A 19,230-nucleotide genomic window follows, 5' to 3' on the forward strand; every position below is an offset into this window, starting at 1 on the left:
ATTAACTTACATTAGGGTTGCCATGTTGAACTAAATGCATGCACCTCAACTACTTGAAGGCAACATTATCTAGAATCTCTAATTATATCCCTTCAAAAACTTGATTTAATTACTTGATTTTCATAGAAATCAAATCAATAATTATCAAACCATGTGATTTAATTTCCAAAATTATTAACTATAGAAATTGTAATTAGTTAACAGTAGAGAAGTTAGTTATGTATTTTTAATTCCATTTTCCCCCTCTTTTCATGAACTTAAATTAGGTACGCCAAGTTGAAATAAATGCATGCACCTCAACTAGTTGAAGGCAACGTTATCTAGAATAATCTCTAGCTAATAATATCAAATCAAAAACTTGATTTATTTATTTTGATTTTCAATTATCAAGTCAGGATATTTGATTTCCATAATTATAAAATCAAGAGATTTGATTCTCATAATTATAAAATCAAGAGATTTCATTCTCATAATTATCAAGATATTTATCTTATCTCATCATCTCCATGTAATTCTTCTATAAATAGGAGCCAATACCATATATTCAATTACAATAAAGAAATAGTAAAGATGTAGCTTTCAATGTTTCTCACTCTTTTCTTTCTTTTCATTTCAATTTCTATTATATTTTATATTTTCTATCATGGTATCATAGTCCTTAGCTAACACAAGGTTTGATTTTGTTAACTATTTCTTCTAAAGACATTTTTGCTAGCTTTGTGTCCTACAAAATCTTCATTGCCCTTAAACGGTGTCTAGTCTCAAATCCATGTCTTCCGTGCATCTTTGTTAGTTGTAAACCTTTTTCGTTAGGTTCTTTATTAACTCAACTACTCTTTTTGGTATGTTGTGAGTATTGTTTGAAACCCCATATCCATTTTTGGTATTTTATTTTTGGTCATATAATTAACTATGGTCATATTTAAACCATTGTTGGCTCAATCTTTTGGCCTATTGTTAGTCTTATGTTGGCTTTGATCTATTATCAACCATTGTTGGTCATAGTTCTAGATTTGATGTTCCGGCTGCCAGTCATTTTTATCACTTCATCACTCGTGCCACTTTTATCTCCTCATCAGCCACTTTTTAACTTGATCTGTTTAGTTTGATTTGGTTCGGTTCGAATCTTTTATTTTCTTTTTCAAAACAGAAAATATGGAGTACCCCACATTTTAAAAGAACAAAAAGAAAGAAACAACCAAGTGTGCATCTAATTATAAGTGTAACATATTGTGAATCTTATTGCTAAGCAAGCAAACATAGAAAGGAAAGGGAATTTCAGGAATGAACACAAGGGTGCTTTTGGAAATTTATGTGGAATAATGTTGTATTCGCTAATTATGTTCTTTTTCAAAAGGCATTAATTCTTAAGAACTCTATTTATTGAACCATAAATGTATCTCATTAATTAACATACATTAGGGTTGCCATGTTGAAATAAATGCATGCACCTCAACTACTTGAAGGCCGCAACTAATTTGTCTAGAATCTGTTATATGTTTTGTCTTTTTATATCTACTGATGGATAAAATATGGATGTATAAATTTTAAAAATGTGATATACTTAGTTTAAGATAATAAAATAAAATAAGGATATAGGCTTAATAACTATCATAAAATGATTCGTACAAGAAATGCATGGCTTTCCCTTGATCACTATAATGGAATTGGAAATAACCATTTTATCTCTCTTTTTTTTTTTTTTTTGTATTTTAGAGATAATATTTAATCTCATTTGATTATTATCCAGACTTGATTTACATAATTATCAAATCAAGAGATTTGATTTTCATAATCATCAAGATATTTATCTTATATTATCTCCATGTGATTTTTGTATAAATATGGACTAATACTTTGTATTCAATCACAATGGAGAATAATTAAGATGAATGGAGAATAGTAAAGATGTAGATTTCAAAGTCTCTCATTCTCATCTTCTTTTTTTTTCATTTCATCTCAATTTCTATTATATTTTAAATTTTCTATGATGGTGTCGTAGTCTCTAGCTAATGCAAGTCTTGATTCTGTGAACTATTTTTTTAAAATAATTTTGCTATCTTTGCAATTGCATCCAACTAAATCTTCACCGCCCCTCAACCATGTCTAGTCTAAAATCCATGTCTTTAGAATCTTTGTTAGTTGTAAACCTTTTTTGTTAGGTTCTTTATTAACTCAACTATTCTTTCTGTTGTGAGCACTGTTCGAAATCCCATATGCATTTTTTATATTTATTTTTTGTGAGACCCCAAAAATATAGTGTGTTTTATTTCTTTATTGTATTTATTCTTTTCTTTAAGGGTATTTTTTTTATGAGTCCAATTGGATGGTTGTGGATTTTTGGGTTGTTGTAGGTGCTGTGGGCCAGATTTTAGGCCTGAAAGAGAGGAGAACTAGGCCCAGCCCGTGGGCTAGCTAGGAGCTCAGCCCCTCCTTCAAAATGGCACCGTTAGTAGTTGGGAAGTAAATTTTTTTTCTCCCCCTAGAACAATGTCGTTTTGGCGTGTAGGGTGAAAAAATCCTAACTTTCTACTTTCTTTTTCCTCATGTGCCGCTCACTCCCTTCTCTTTCTTTCTTCTCTTTTCTTCTTCTTCCTTTCATCCTCCCACACTCGTGGCCTGAAGATTAAGGAGATGTTTGGATTCAAAACTCACATCAACTCATCTCAACTCATCTGATTTCATCATTACAACTTTCTCAAATTCTCACACAAAATATAATAAACAATTCAACTTTTTCAAATCCCAAAACAACTTTCTCAAATTTCAACGCCAAATATAATAAATAATTCAACTTTTATTATAATATTCACAAACCATCTCAACTCATCTCAACTTTTTCAAACTGAAGATTTCAAAGTTATCCACCTTGAATTTAGGAGATGTTTAAGACAATATCAAAATAAGAATTTGATTTGATTATTATCCTAATTTAATTTTCATAATAATCAAAATATATATGTTATATATCCATCTCCACGTAATTTATCTATGAATAGTGATCAATGCTTTATATTCAACGAGGAGAATATATATATACTAGTAAAGATCACTTACTTAAACTCTCTCTCTCTCTCTCTCTCTCATTCTCCTCCCTCTTTTAATTTCCTCCATCTCAATTTCTAATATATTTTAAATTTTCAATCTGTATAAAAATCTAAAAAAGTGATTTTTTTTTTCTACTAATAATTTTTTTTATAATAAGAATAATAATAATTTTTCTGCTAATAATTAGTGGAAGAAAGGAGATGGATATAAGCCCATTAGGCGTGGTTATATATAGAAAAAAATCTATTCATCATCCTAACTTCTATCATCCTCCCATCATCCCATGATGTGGTATTAGATGATAGGTTTATAAATGAAATATAATAAATAATCTTCAATCATATAATAACACATCATAGGATGATGGAAGGATGATGGAAGTTGGGATGATGAGTAGCATTGCTCTTATATATATACGTACTGTTGAATTTGTTGATCCATGCACGCAATTTTTGTTCCATCCAAAAATTGCAGTGCTTATATATAGAAAATGATTCTTATGACAAGGGCTTAGATTTTTTCAGCAATATGAAATCAAATATGATACAAAGGGACCCGTATGTAATTTCCCAATATTCTCTCGTTCTCCAATATTGTAGGGAACTTAAAGAGATATATGTGTTAAAATATATATAATATAAATATTAATCAAACTATATACGTCAACTTAACTTTTTGAGACAAATGATGATTTCACATTCTATAAAAATAGAGGTATTGAGTTCAGACCTTAACCCTACATTTTACTATTTAATTAATTATTTTATATGTTAGACATATCATCTTAACCTCTTGGGACAAATGATGATTTCATAATATATATATATATATATATATATATATATATATATATATATGTTGGTATGGTTTGGTACTCTTAATATATTAATTTGATTCTTTACTTATAGTAAGAGTTTAGTGAAAGTTATATATTACTAAAAATAAAAAGTTGGAATTGACATCTCATGAGTTCTTTATTGCATTAGACCTCCCATGCACCATTTTTCAGATTTTCAATAATAAAAGTTTGTGTGTACTTTCCAATTCTGATACATGAGGTTAATTAAACAATATCTTATTAATTCCTCCCTAATTAATACTACATAAAGCATCAAGTTATTAAATACATTATCTTTTATACATTATTAATTAGTTATATACTTGTATAGATGGCAGTTTTAGTTTACATTTTTTCATAAAGAACTTTGGTTTTGGTATTTTTATAACCGCCAAGCTTTCTTTAGTATGTGGTATTAATCCTCCTATGAAAATGGGAGAAATTAATAAGATTTATGGATACCGTCCCTTTTCTTATGATTTAAGTATTAAATGATACAATTTATGTTAAAGTTCGGCTCAACGAGAATAAGTTTGAATAACTTCATATTTATTTTATTTTATGCCGTACGTTATTTTAATCATTTATGTTGCTTGAATCGTTATATATATATATATTTAGAGAATTTCAAGGTTTCTTTTCAAAACTTGTACATAAAAGCATAAAATGTAATATAAATAATTGATTTATTAAAAATTAAGTAGTTCGGGAATAAACCCGAAATGACTCCAATAATAAATTAATAAGCTAGTTATTTATGAACATATAATGTAACTCGATGATAAACTTGAACTTGATTAGTGTTGGGATCAAAATTAAGCCAATATATATATATGACTAATTAACACTCACTACTCGATCAAACTCAATTCCTTTACACGCCTATATATCTAATCACAATTGAGGTGTCACACAAATTCCCCTTGGCAATTGGCACGCAATATTGAACTTGGGTACTTAAGAGTGCATGCTTCTTATTTAGGAGAAAAATCTGGCTGTTACCTACCATTTTTAAGGTTTTTATTACCAAAATATGTACGTGCTAATTAATTTTTTGATTGAACAAGTTATATATTAAACCCATAATTGGCTCTAATACACCACAATTAAGTATTTTGGCCTTGAACATTGAGCACACGATATTAACCTAACGAAAATCCATGAACAGTAAAAGTAAACATGATTTTAAGAAGCTAATTAATTAAAGGTACTATCCTTTTTGCCCCCATGCATTTAATTAAACAAAAATGGTTCTTATCAACATGAATGGTAAAAGCTTGTTTAGATTTGTACGACATCTCCAAGAGCATTAGTACTGCACGAGTCTGCAGATATGGAGGTTAACCTCTAAAGTTGAGTAATTAATTGGGCCAGATCAGAGCGTTCATGTAAAGAAACTAGGAATCGTTATATAATTCGTTTAATTAATCTTTTCATGCATATTTATAATACAAGATCATAGCCAAAAAGAGTCGACGTCCTTCGATATATATTAATGTTTACAACCCAATATTTGGCTATATATATATATATATATATATATATATATTGCTCTATCTATGCATGTTCCCCAATCTTTATTTCATGTTATCTGATCCGCTCCTTATGGAATCATCATAATCTGCAAATTCAAAAAAAAAAAAAAAAGATATTAGTTGATCAGAAGATTCATCAAGCAAAAAAAGATAGTTTCACATGCAGCAAACATACCCAATATTAATTTATATGTAGTAGCTAGCTCATGATGAATCACTAATATTTTTTGGTCAAACCGTAAGCATGAAACAAGTAGCTAGAAATGCACATGCGTGCTCAAACACAGACCACATGCATGCAGTCAGAGATAGGGAGAGAAAGAAATTACTTGTTGCAATCCACATCGGATCTAATCGGAACCGGAGTTTTGACGTTGCAGAGTTCGGGAAGTTGTTCAGCCCTATCAGGCAAAATACCACCCTGGCCTATAACATTTTTGAAACAGACACACAGAGCCTTGCGATCTGCGGAGGTCGTAGCCTTATTTAGCACATCTTGTGCGCCTTGGCAGCAGCCAGCGTTGGGTGGCGGTGGGCTAAAACCCGTCAAGAACGCAAAGCAAGGCATCAAAGCTTTCAGTGCATCCTGGCATAGATCGGCTCTTGCAGTAGTACTTGCGCTTAGGATCAACAGCATCATCATCAACCCAAAGGCCATTAGATTTGTCTTCTTCTCCATTAATCTCTTTTGGATTAAAGACTAATGCTTAGCTACAGATATGAATTTGTTTTGATGCATTGTATAGGTGCAAGCTTACTGCTCTATTTATAGAGGAGTTGTAATGTGCTATTACTAACCTTAGTTGATGACTTTCATTAAAGTAGTGGGCCTTGATTTTCATAAATACGTCCTGAAAGAGAAAGAAGAAAGCTAATTAATTATATATGTTATTCAATAATTAAGAACAAAGCTACAAAATAAGTAATTTCTAATACCTTCCATATTTAAATATATAACGTCCATCTTGAACCATGAGCAAGTAAAAGTTCAATACCAAAGTTGCTCTTCAGCCTTTTCGGATTTTTTTATTTTTTTTATTTTTTATGATTTTTGAATTTTGTTGGTTCTATATTTTAAATTTATCAGTTTAGTTTGATTCAGTTCGGTTCTTTTCTTTTTCGAAAAAGAAAAAATATATGGAGTACCCACACTTAAGAAAAAAAAAAACAAGTGTGCATCTTATTGTTATAATAAGTGTCGGCCAAGATACTGTGAATCTAAGCCAAAAACACAAGGGTGCTTTTGGAAATTTATGCAGAATAATGATGTTGTATTTGCTAATTTTATTCTTTTTCGAATGTCATTAATTAATCTTAAGAACTCTATTAGTTGAATCATAAATGTATCTCACTAATTAACTTACATTAGGAATGCCAAATTGAAATAAATGCATGCACCTCAATTACTTGAAGGCAACGTTCTCTAGAATCTGTCATATGTTTTTTTTTTCTTTTTACATCTACTTACACTTTTACTTATAATTTTATTTATAAGATTCATTCTGTTAATTTCCTTTTAAAACCAGATTTTGAATTTTAAATTTCATGATTTTAAACATATTAATAACTGACATATAAATAAATAAGTTTTTTTTTTAATTTTTCTTAAGTACCTATAGCATTTTCTATTTTAAGAATGAGATATACCTAGTTTAAGAGAATAAAGTGAAATAAAGATATAGCCTTAATAATTATTATAAAATTATTCATACAAGAAATGCATGGTTTTCCCTTGACTATAATGGAATTGGTAATAACCATTTTGATTTATTTTTTTTTTGTATGTTAGAGATAATACCAAATCAAAAATTTAAATTAATTATTTTCCAGACTTGATTTTTATAATTATAAAATCAAGAGATTTGGTTTCCATAATTATAAAATCAAGAGATTTGGTTTCCGTAATAATCAAATCAAGAGATTTTATTTTCATATTGATTAAGATAATTTACTCGATCTCATCTCCATTTAATTTTTCTATAAATAGAGACTGATACTTTGTATTCAATCATAATAGAAAATATAGTAATGATGTCGCATTCAAGGTCTTCTCTCATTCTCCTCATCCTCTTTTTTCAATCTCAATTTCTGCTATATAATTTTTTTTTTTTCAATCATGGTATCATAGATCTCAGCTGACGTCATGCTCCATTCTGTAAACTATTTCTTTTAAAAATCTTTCACTAGATTTGCGTCTCACAAAATCTTCATACCCCTGGCCTTCAACCACATGTCTTGTCTCAAATTCATGTCATCCAAAAATCTTTGTTAGTTGTAAAGCTTTTTTATTAGGTTCTTTGTTAACCCAACTATTCTTTTTGGTCTTTTCCAAGCATTGTTTGAAACTCAAACCCATTTTTAAACTTTTATTTTTGGGCTTATAGTTGACCAAGCTGGTTATATTTAGCAAATTGTTGGCTTAATATTTTGGCCTTTTGGTAGCCCTATATTGGCCTTGGCCCATTGTCGGTCATAGTTTCAGATCTGATGTTTGATTGCCAGTCACTTTTGTCACTTCATCACTGTTACTTTTATCATCTCATAGGCAATCAATCAATATATAAACACTACAATTAAATCTCTAAACTCAAAATTTTAAAATTATCCATCTTGAGTTTAGGAGATATTAGAGATAATATTAAATCAAATAAAAAATTTGATTTGATTATTATCCTGATTTTATTTTCATAATTACGAAATTAAGTGATTTGATTTTTATAATAATCAAAATATTTACTTTATCTCATCTTCATGTAATATATTTATAAATAGTGATCGATGTAACCCTCAAAGTATATTTCCCTATTTATATTTCCTCGTCTCAATTTTTACTATATATTTTACATTTTCTATCGGCATAAAAAACTAAAAAGTGGAATTTATTTATATTTGGCTATTGAACATTAGGATGTGCCGTGTGCGGGATATCGAGCGAAGAGACACCCCCCAGAATCCCATTAGGCGAGGTTATATACGTATTATTTGAATTTGTTGATCCATGCATGTGCGCAAATTTTGTTTTCATCCAAAATTTGAAGCGCTTATATATAGAAAATGATTTTTCTGACAATGGTCGAGCCATCCAAACTGCACTTGCATACTTGCATGTAGGGGTGATAATCGGGCAGTCCGGACCGGGAAAACCGACCGGACCGGCCAATTCGGTCCGGACCGGCCAATTCGGTCCGGACCGAGAGTTGTTCCGGTCCGGTCCGGTCCAAAAATAAGAGGACCGAATTAATTCGGTCCGGTCCGGTCCACGGTCCGGCTGGTTTTCGGACCGGACCGGACCGAATTAAATATATATATATAATTTAATAATTTATATATATTAAGTATATAATTTTCATTTGACTAATTAACCTAATCCTATCACTAATTCATCATTAAATAATTATTAACTAATACACATTTATAAGTTTATACTAATAGTAATATTTATAATTTTATAGTAATACTAAATTATTAATATTTATACTAATACAAGTATTATATTAATAGTCTAGAGTCTACTTCTAGACTCTAAAGTCTAATATGGTATTAATAAAAATATATACTAATAGTATATTAGTAAATTAGTAATAGTCTAACATAGAGTAAGAGTCTAAGACAATAGTTAATAGTTATAGACTTATAGACTTATAGTTATAGTAATATAGTTATAACTTATACTAAATCACTATAACTAATATTAGTATATTACTAACATATAGCTATAGCCTATACTATATTACTAATAGTCCAATACTAATACTATTAATCTATTATATAGTTATAAGTTATAACTTATATTGATCATGATTGATAATAACTAATCACTATAAGTTTATAGTATTAATGTATTATTATATAATATATAGTATTAGTATAGTAATAGACTCTAATATGGTATTAGAAAAAAATATACTAATAGTCTAGTACTAAATTACTAATGTATTATTATATAATATATAGTATAATAGTATTAGTATAGTAATAGACTCTAATATGGTATTAGAAAAAAATATACTAATAGTCTACTTCTAGTACTAAATTACTAATGTATTATTATATAATATATACTATTAGTATAGTAATAGACTCTAATATGGTATTAGAAAAAAATATACTAATAGTCTAGTACTAAATTACTAATGTATTATTATATAATATATAGTATTAGTATAGTAATAGACTCTAATATGGTATTAGAAAAAAATATACTAATAGTCTACTTCTAGTACTAAATTACTAATGTATTATTATATAATATATACTATTAGTATAGTAATAGACTCTAATATGGTATTAGAAAAAAATATACTAATAGTCTAGTACTAAATTACTAATGTATTATTATATAATATATAGTATTAGTATAGTAATCCTTGGCAAAATCTGTATTATTATTATTTTTTGTTGATACTCCATATATATTAACATACAAAATCAGTGGGTAGCAATCCTTGGCAAAATCTGTATTATTATTTTTTTTTTTTTGGGTTTTTTTTATTTTATATAGATTAGTTTTAACTTTTAACTTTTTTTTTATCATTGTATTTTTCAAAATCAAGTTTTTTAAATAGTTTTAGTTAAAAAAATATACCAAATTTGAAATGGGCCGAAAATAATTGAAATTGGAAAAAAAAAATCACATTTAGATGGGCTGAATGGCCCATTTTAGACATGTCCAGACCGACTGGACCGACCCTGGACCGGACCGGACCGAAATGGACCGGACCGGACCGGACCTATATGTGAGTCGGTCCGGTCCAGGGTGGAGAAAATGTAGACCGAATAGGTCCGGTCCGGTCCACATTATGGCCCAAGACCGGACCGGACCGGACCGATATCAGCCCTACTTGCATGAATGCAAGTCCAGCTGTACTTTCTGAAATTTATCAACTGCTTAGAGCTTTTTAGCTATATGAAATCAAATCTGATACGAAGGGAGGCGAATGTATTTTCTCAATATTGTAGGGGAATTAAAGAGATATATGTGTTAAAATATAATATAAATATTAAAATCATAAAAACTTATATTGCAATCATGGAGTGCACAAGTACTTCACAATTTCTTTGAAAAAATTGAGTAAGTACAAGACCCACATGATGAACAAAAATTAATTTTTAATAGTAGACACGACTCTTTTTTAAAATGATTACTCAGCGCAACTTGTGCAATATACGACTATATGTAGCATTACTACTCTAAAATCAAACCCTTAATTTCTATCAACTTAACTTTTTGGGATAAAGTGGTGATCTCTGATCATGGTATCAATGTAGAAGTTCTGAGTTTGGATCTTGACTTTACACTTTATCTATTTAATTAAATATTTCGTGTGTTAGACACAACTTAAAATTTTGAAACAAGTAGTGATTTCACAATATATTAGCATGGTGGTACTCTCAATGTATTAATAATATATTGCTTCCTTACTTATAGTAAGAGTTTAGTGAAAGTTATATATTATTAGAAAATAAAAAGTTTATGCGCTAATTGTACACAGGTCATAGTAGCCTAGCTATTACTTGGAATATACGTATTAAATTCACATGATCATAGTGATACATAAAATACAATTTGTAATGATCGTGAAGGCCAATTACAAATAATTTTGTTTAGTGGGAATACAGACAAGAAAGAGAATGTTTCATATCAGAGGACGACAAGAATAGCCGAGTCCATCTAGTCAAGGGAGAAATTGCATATGTGAATTTTAGAACTAAAAAACAATATAATAGTATAGTGATGGGTTTGAGATGGTTTTTATATTTTGCTATGGAACATTATAATAGTATAGTGATGTGTCAACGTACAAGTGATCTTAATGGTCTCAAGAGAACTGTACGTAATCCTCGTTCTTCTTCATGCTCGTCAAAGTTTTTGTCCCAAAAGTCAGAAATTGCAAGATTAACCCACCACATTGTTAATGGCAGTGAGTCATGTACTTCTTTGTATCCATCGATATTGGTCTTACATGTGCATGTTAATCTTCTCATCATTAGCCATTGATATCTAGAGATCTAACTTCTTAAATTTGATTTAATTTCTATTGACGTTTAGAGTTTTTTTTTTCTTTCTTTCTTTTGCTCTATTCATAATTTTCCCTATTTTGAATTTTTCTTGTGGAAATAATTATTATATTAAGTACAAGTTAATTTGATCTCCCAAACTATTTGGTGCAAATATGGGGTCCTAATACTTCGATTCACGCATACATATTCATAATTTATATATGTTACTTTAATTTATGTATTTTCCATGATTCACGCATACAAGTTACTTTGAAAAGTATATATACTTGATAAGTGAATGCAAGGAAACTGGAAAAACTTTTGATTCATATTCATAATTTAATTCACGCATACATAAAATGGCCGAAAACAAGATTTGCTACATATTTCTTAATTTATTAGCATCTAAAACCTCCTGTAGGAATTAGGATCATGGAAGTCTGCACAATACCAAGAAAAACAAAACACGATAGTTCAAGGAATACACAAAGATCTACGTTCTTTCACTAAAAAGAGAGAATCAAAGAGAGATTAATTAATACGTATTGCAGTCCACGTTGGGGTCAATTGGTATAGGGTCATTGATATGGCAAAGTTGGGGAATCTGTTTATCTCTATCAAGAGTAGTAGTACGATCAAGTCCTGAAGCAGCATTCTTCAAACATTGATAAAGAGCCCTGCGTGTTTTGGTGGTGGAAGCCTCATGGATAAGTTTTTGAATACCTAGACAACAGGGAAGGCCTGGTGAGTCAGGGCCAGCACCCACCAAGAATGGTTGGCATGGCAGCAAAATCATTTGGGCCTCGGGGCGTCTCATGGCCTCTGAGTGCCATGCACTCGACATCAAAATCACCAGGCCAAAAGCCAATGCATACAAAGCCCTCATTTTCTTCTCCATTATCTTGCCATTATATATGGACTTTCTTCCCGATCTGCTACAAAAATGAATGATTTTGCTTGTAGAAGCAACCTCGATTTATAATAAGGGTGTGCCACGAGTGTGCTTATGGCAACCATTGAACCAAGTTAAAACACTTCCTTTTTAGGAGAAAGAGTTGTAATTGAAACCCTCCATTTTTTAGATTTTCAATTATGAAAGTATGTGTGGATTAATTAATTAAACATTAATATCCTATTAATTGTTCCCTAATACTACATAAAGCATCAAGTTAATTAATACATTATCTTTTATGCATTATTAAGTTATATACATGTGTAGATGTGGTAGTTTTAGTCTCCATTTTGGGATTTGTATAACCCCCAAACTTTCTTTTGTACATGGTACTCTACGAGAAAGTGAGTGCAATTAATAAAATTTACGGGTACTGTCATTCTTCCTAAACAAATAAATAAGTCTATTGGACAAGATGTTCAAGATCGCTCAAACAAAATCAAGTTCAATTCAATTTGTTTATTAAATGAACTGCTCGTGAACATAAAATTATGATCCATTATTAAATGACACAATTCATCCAAAGTTTAGCACAGCTCGCATAAATTTGAATAACTTCATATTTATTATGTTTTATTGCATAATAAACTTCTAAGTTTTAAGAAGCTAATTAAAGGTATCCTTTTTGCCCATTTACTCATATTGCATATATGAGATGGCGAAAAGCAAGATCTGTTATTAATATTTTGGCATCATAAAATGTATCAATTTGTTTATCATGAACTAATGCCAACTATACTGCCTCATTTACTTTGCATAGAGACGTTATCGGGATCAAATTACGATAGTATTTGTCAATTCCACTTCAAATTAATTGGTGTAAAAAATATAGACTTGATATTGCATTAGACCTCGCATGACTCAGCAAAAATCGGTAATAAAGAGTGATATTGCGATACTATTAGCACTCATGCTAATTGTCGGAATGCGACTTAAGCTATGAGCCAATTGGCAATTGCTTCTTTTTTAGTTTAGAAAGGGTTAATTTTGCAAAGATATCTCACAAAAAAATCACTTAGCTTAATTGTCGTCGTTCATCAGAAACAAAAATGATTTTGATCAGTAATGATAATGATAAAAGCATCTTTAGATTTACCGCATCTCCAATCATTAGTAGTGTTCCATGGGATATGGAGAACCCCTAAAGTTGAATAATTAATCGGGCTAATTAAAGAGCGTTGCAAAGAAACTAGGAATAATTTTATTCATTTAATTGATATTTTCATGCATATATATAATATAAGATAGCCAAAAAGAGTCGATCTTCGATATATTAATGTTTACAGCTGAATATTAATATATCTAAGATGGCCATATATGTTGCTCTATCTATCAATGTTCCCCATATTTATTTGTTATCTCCACTCGATCCTCCACTCGATCCTTACCACAGAATCATCATAATCTGCAAATCATAAAAAAAAAAAAAAAAACGTATAATTAATCAATATGACTCATCAAGAAAATAGATATTTCACATACAAACAGACCCAGTATTAAACTTATATGTAGTAGCTAGTAGCTCATGATGAATCACTGTTTTTTGGTCAAACTGCTCGCATGAACCAAGTAGAAATGCATACGCCTACTCAAACAAAGCCAGATGCATGCATGTAGTCAGAGATTGAGAGAGAAATAAATTACTTGTTGCAGTCCACACCGGGTTTGATCGGAACCGGAACTTTGATCTTGCAGAGGTCGGGAAGCTGTTCAGCCCTATCAGACTTAACACCATCCTGGGCTGCAGCATTTTTGAAACAGACACACAGAGCCTTGCGATCTTCGGAGGTCGTAGCTTTATTCAGCACTTCGTTTGCACCTAGGCAGCAGTTAGCACTGGGTGTTGGGGGGTCAGAACCCGTCAAGAACGGCATGCAAGGCAACAAAGCTTTCAATGCATCCTGGCATAGATCGGCTCTTGCAGTAGTTGCGCTTAGGATCAACATCATCATCATCAACCCAAAGGTCGTTAGAATTGTTTTCTTCTCCATTAATCTCTTTTGGATTAAAGACTAATGCTTAGCTACAGATATGAGCTGTTTTGATGTATTGTATAGGTGCAAGCTGCTTGCTGCTCTATATATAGAGGCGTTGTAATGTGCTATGACTACCCTTAATTAATGACTTTCATTAAAGTAGTAGCCTGGGTTCATAAATACGTCCCAAGGAAAAAAGAAGAAAACTAATAATTTATGTTACTCAATAACTAATTGGAACAAAACTACAAAATAAGTTTCTACCTTCCATATATAAAATATATAACGTCCATCTTCAAAAATAGTACTACATGTACCTATAGTTTTACTTATACTTTTTAACTTATAAGACTCATTTTGTTAGTTATGTTTTGAAATTCAAGTTTTGAATTTTGAATTTCATGATTTCAATATATCAATAATTGATACGTGGATATGTCAGGTTTTTGTAAGTTTTTCACAATTAAGTACATTTAACATTTTCTTAACATCAAATCAAAAACTTCATTTAATTATTTTCACTTGAGTTTCATAATTATCAAATCTAAGTGATTTGATTTTCATAGTTATCAAGTCAAGAGATTTCATTTTCATAATTATCAAATCAAGATATTTAATTCTCATGATTATCAAATCAAGAGATTTAATTAATTTCATAATGATCAAGATATTTATTTTATCTAATCATCTCAATGTAATTTCTCTTTAAATATGGACCAATATTTTATATTCAATTACAATGAAGAAATAGTAAGGATGTAGCTTTGCGTCACAAGTAGAAACAACCTAAATTTATAAGGGTGTGCCACGAGTGCGCTTATGACAACCATTGAACTGAGTTAAAACACCTTCTTCTTCTTTTTGGAGAAAAGGGTGTAATTGTAACCCTTCATTTTTCAGATTTTCAATTATGAAAGTGTGTGTGTACTTTCCAATTCGGATTCATGAGGTTAATTAAACAGTATCCTATTAATTGTTCCCTAATTAATACTACATCAAGCATTAAGTTAAATACACTATCAAGTTATATACTTGTATAAATTAGGGGTGAAAACCGAAGGTTCGGTTTTGGTTTCAGTTTTGGACTGAAACCGCACCAATATCTTGAAATGGTGTGAATCTCGATCGAAACCGGCCCGTGAAGGGGGAGAAAACCGTCTACTTCGGTCCCGACATAACGACGGTCGGTTTGTTGGCGTCTTCGGTGGCGACAGAGGTGGCTGCAATTTGAGAGAGAGAGAGAGAGAGAGAGAGATGGCGACAAAGGTGGCTGCGACTAGGTGCGCTGTTAGACACTGAGAGAGAGACGGCTATGTGCGCCTCGCGCCATGAGAGAGAGAGAGAGAGAGAGAGAGAGAGAGAGAGAGAGAGAGAGAGAGAGAGAGAGATTGAGAGAAAGGCGGGGGCGGTGCTGTGAAAAATCAAGAAGAAGGAGAAGAAACGAGGAAGAAGAAGGGTGAGTGCTGTGTTTAAAACCTAGAGTAAAATAGCGCCGTTTGGTTTAAGTCAAACAGTGCCGTTTCCTTTATATTTTTTTCAAACACTAAGTCCCAAAACGACACCGTTTCACTCACTTAAGTGAAACGGTGTCGTTTCATATATGTATAATTAAAAAAAAACATTTGAAGTATCAGTCGGTTCAGCGGTCCAGTCCAGGATCAAACCGGGACCGAACCGCTGGACATCAGTTTTGGCCAAATCTAACCGCCGGCCAACCGATTCTATGCCAGTTTTGGCCAATTCCGAGCTCTAGCGGCCGGTTTGAGTCTGTCCCGATCTGTTTTATGGTTTCTTGTACAGCCCTAGTATAAATTGTAGTTAGTTTCCATTTTTTCATCAAAAGTCTGGTTTTGGATTTTCATAACCCCAAGCTTTTATTTGTACATGGTATTCTGTAACAGCCTATCCCTTTTTCTCTTGATTGGTTACGAGTCTTGTCTATGTGTTTTAAATATTGAATGTGTATTTTTAAATATAGCAAGTGATTTTAATGAAGCCCAGTGTTTTAAAGCCCTTGAAATATTTTAAATGTCCGAGAAATATTTTAAATGTGGTATTTTCAGTATTATTGAACCAAAGCCTGATTTTAAAATAAGCCCCTTTATATTTTTGGAAGCCCCAAAAATAATGTAGTTGTAGGAAATCATTTTATTGAAATGGTTTTATTTATTTAAGAATATTATGAGATTTAAGTTATGTTAAAAACTCTAATTATTTAGATGGTTTTATTCTCTTAAAAATATTTAGCAAACTTCATCATTTTAATTAATGATGAAGAATAGTATTTTTATAATATAAAGTTGATTTTAATTTATGATATTGTATTTATATTTTATCTAGATATTTTAGTTAGTTTAAATCAGTGTTTAAATCTCCACCGTTGGATCAGATTTAGGACCTCTAGATGAATAACCTAGATTGAAACCCTAGCTCCGTCCCTTTTTCTATTTGCTTTCCTCTTCTCCCTCTCTCTCTTCTCTCCCAGGCCGACAACCTCTCCCCTTCCCTCCCAATATGTTCTCCTAGGCTCCTCCTCGTCGTGGACCACCGTTGCTCCACCCCCAGTCCCCGAAGCCTTGGATCTCTATCTCCTTATTTTCTCAATTGTGGCCTCTTATTCTCCCAGCGCCGCCGTGCTCCTTCCAAGCCACCACGAGCCACCATGCCCCACTGTAGGCCACCTCTTCTCCCTAGATCCATCGTCATGCACCATAGTTGCACATCTCCCTCTCCCCCTCGCGGGTTGCACCCGATCCGGTGCCTCGCCGCCATGCACAACCTCCAACCACGGCTATCGCCACTCATGGCCACCCGGGGTCAGTCCCATGACCCAGCCTCCACACCGCCATACCCTTGCCAGCCAAGGCCTTGCCTCCCTCTCCTCTTTCAACTGGCCTCCAACAGACACACATCACTCACCATCGTACATGGCCAAGCCAGCCCCCCAACCACCACTGTGAGACCAAAGTCCACCTCCTGCCACCACCACAAAACCCTCCAAACCCTAGATCTGGTTCTCCGAGATAATCCTGTTGTAAGGTCACAACCGTGACCACTAAGGAATGGCCATCGCCCAAGCTAGTGGCTTCCAACGCCACAGGACCTTGCCAGACAACGAGCAACACAACGAGTCATCCCAACCCATGGTATAAACCCTCTTCCTTTTCCTCATTAGTTTTATTGTGAAGTTGGTTGTGGAATGTGTTGTGGTATTTGTGGAGTTCGCTGTGTAGTGAATTGATGGGCGTAGTTGTGAAGTGTGTTGTGTCGTATTATCGATTGTGTTGTGCAAAGTGTAGTGTGAAGTGAAGGGAGTACACATGAAGTGTATTCCATGTGGTGAAGTTGTGATGCGCCCTATGGCATGTCATGAAGTGTTGGATGGTTGCATAGTTGAGAAATGTGAACCGTGATGTGAAGTGACGGGAACTGTAAACATTGTCCCGAAGTGGTTGTGATGTGACCATGTGGTCGAAGTGACGAGTGTTATTGTGTAGTAGTGTCGTGGTTAAGAGTATGTGTGAAGTGATGGAGTGGTGTAATGGTGATGTAGAGGAAGAATGATGAGATGTCATGAAGTGACGGGGAATGCATATGGAGTTGTGGCATGTGATGAGTGAGAAGATGGTGCAGAAGTGAAGTGGCGGGATGCCAGGTGAAGTAATGGATAATGGTGTAGCTTGGGAATAGTTTCAAGTTACATGATGTGATAGGAGGTGTAGTTGTGAATGTGATTATGTCGTGTTAAGTGATAGGATGAACTAGGTAGTTGGACTGGTAGCATGAAGAGTCATGCTAGTCGAGCTTAAGAAAATGTTGGTATCGGAGTATGGATCTTGTTTACACAAGCAGGCGTTCAATGGATTATATGTTGGTCTTAGGTGATAAAAGGGAGTAGAGTACATGTGTGATCTGGTTAGACACATGTGCCAAACAAGTTTACCATATGTAATGGATAATCTGTCTTAAGCTTAGGTACACGATGTTTAAGCTTCAGAGTTGGCTTAAAGGTTTGTGGTATGCATAGATGGGAATGAGGATGAAATGTTGGTTAGGATACATGAAGGATGGGACGTGTGTATTGACTAGGACTAGGATGCATGACTTGGTTATTTCAAGTTATGCATCAGAATGAGGTTGATAGGAAGGATAAGATGAATGTGTTAATGTGTCTTAACTTTAAAGTGAGTCATGGAGGTTCACTTTAAAGGATAAGCACTCAAAGTAGTTTGAAAAATGTGACCTCAAAAGGGTCTCTGAAAGAGGAAACGTGATAAAAGAAAACATAAAAGATAGGGATAGAAGGAAGAGTGTGTCTAAGTGAGGAAAGTCCAAGTGAAGTGTAGTCTATGTTTTCTAGTTTAGTTGCTTATGCACTAGATAGAGAATGACGTCAAGGTTATATGTGTGCATATAGGTTGCCATCTAACACGCATATGAATGAACTGTATGAAATGAGTATGGCATAGAGTCCAGGTAAGTATTATGTTCATACTATTATAGAGTTTTCTAATCATATGAAAATGAAAAAGAAATGTTTCTATTTATGATACTCATGAAATGAAGTGAAATGATATTTTTTGAAAGTATGTTAAGTATAAGTGTTTAAAGGTATATATATATGTATGACCTTCCTTGGTAACCCCTATTTGTGCACCCAAAGTAATAATTGTATGCATGTGAATGGATGTTATACGTAGTATATATTGTATGTATTTTCCATGAAACAAAATGTTGAGGTTTATGCCTTATGCTTTTAAATGATGCGATGAACTGAGGTTTTGAAAGGATGCCATGAACTAAGTTTTGAATTATGCATTGAAAGATGATGTTTAAGTTTATGCTTTTAAACGATGTTTATGAATGAATGGATTGTTGACT

At 32.4% G+C, this 19,230-nt stretch overlaps 3 protein-coding genes across 3 annotated transcripts; all 3 read right to left on the reverse strand.

Annotated features, from left to right (window-relative positions):
* Positions 1–5,422: 5,422 nt before the first annotated feature.
* Positions 5,423–6,143, reverse strand: LOC109017960 (non-specific lipid-transfer protein 1-like). The gene is made up of 2 exons (XM_035688368.1): positions 5,751–6,143; positions 5,423–5,507 (listed from the first exon to the last, which is right to left on the reverse strand). Exons 1-2 carry the CDS (start codon positions 6,098–6,100, stop codon positions 5,501–5,503), a joined length of 357 nt encoding a protein of 118 aa, XP_035544261.1. The 5' UTR covers positions 6,101–6,143; the 3' UTR covers positions 5,423–5,500.
* Positions 6,144–11,826: 5,683 nt separating this feature from the next.
* LOC118347972 (non-specific lipid-transfer protein 2-like) lies at positions 11,827–12,319 on the reverse strand. The gene is made up of 2 exons (XM_035688674.1): positions 11,971–12,319; positions 11,827–11,861 (listed from the first exon to the last, which is right to left on the reverse strand). Exons 1-2 carry the CDS (start codon positions 12,317–12,319, stop codon positions 11,827–11,829), a joined length of 384 nt encoding a protein of 127 aa, XP_035544567.1.
* Positions 12,320–13,586: 1,267 nt separating this feature from the next.
* Positions 13,587–14,396, reverse strand: LOC108981912 (non-specific lipid-transfer protein A-like). The gene is made up of 2 exons (XM_018953163.2): positions 14,018–14,396; positions 13,587–13,778 (listed from the first exon to the last, which is right to left on the reverse strand). The coding sequence occupies exons 1-2, from the start codon at positions 14,362–14,364 to the stop codon at positions 13,772–13,774; spliced, it is 354 nt and encodes a 117-aa protein (XP_018808708.1). The 5' UTR covers positions 14,365–14,396; the 3' UTR covers positions 13,587–13,771.
* Positions 14,397–19,230: the final 4,834 nt, after the last annotated feature.

Source organism: Juglans regia, chromosome 3 (genome assembly GCF_001411555.2).
Source record: "Juglans regia cultivar Chandler chromosome 3, Walnut 2.0, whole genome shotgun sequence".
Lineage (NCBI taxonomy): Eukaryota > Viridiplantae > Streptophyta > Magnoliopsida > Fagales > Juglandaceae > Juglans > Juglans regia.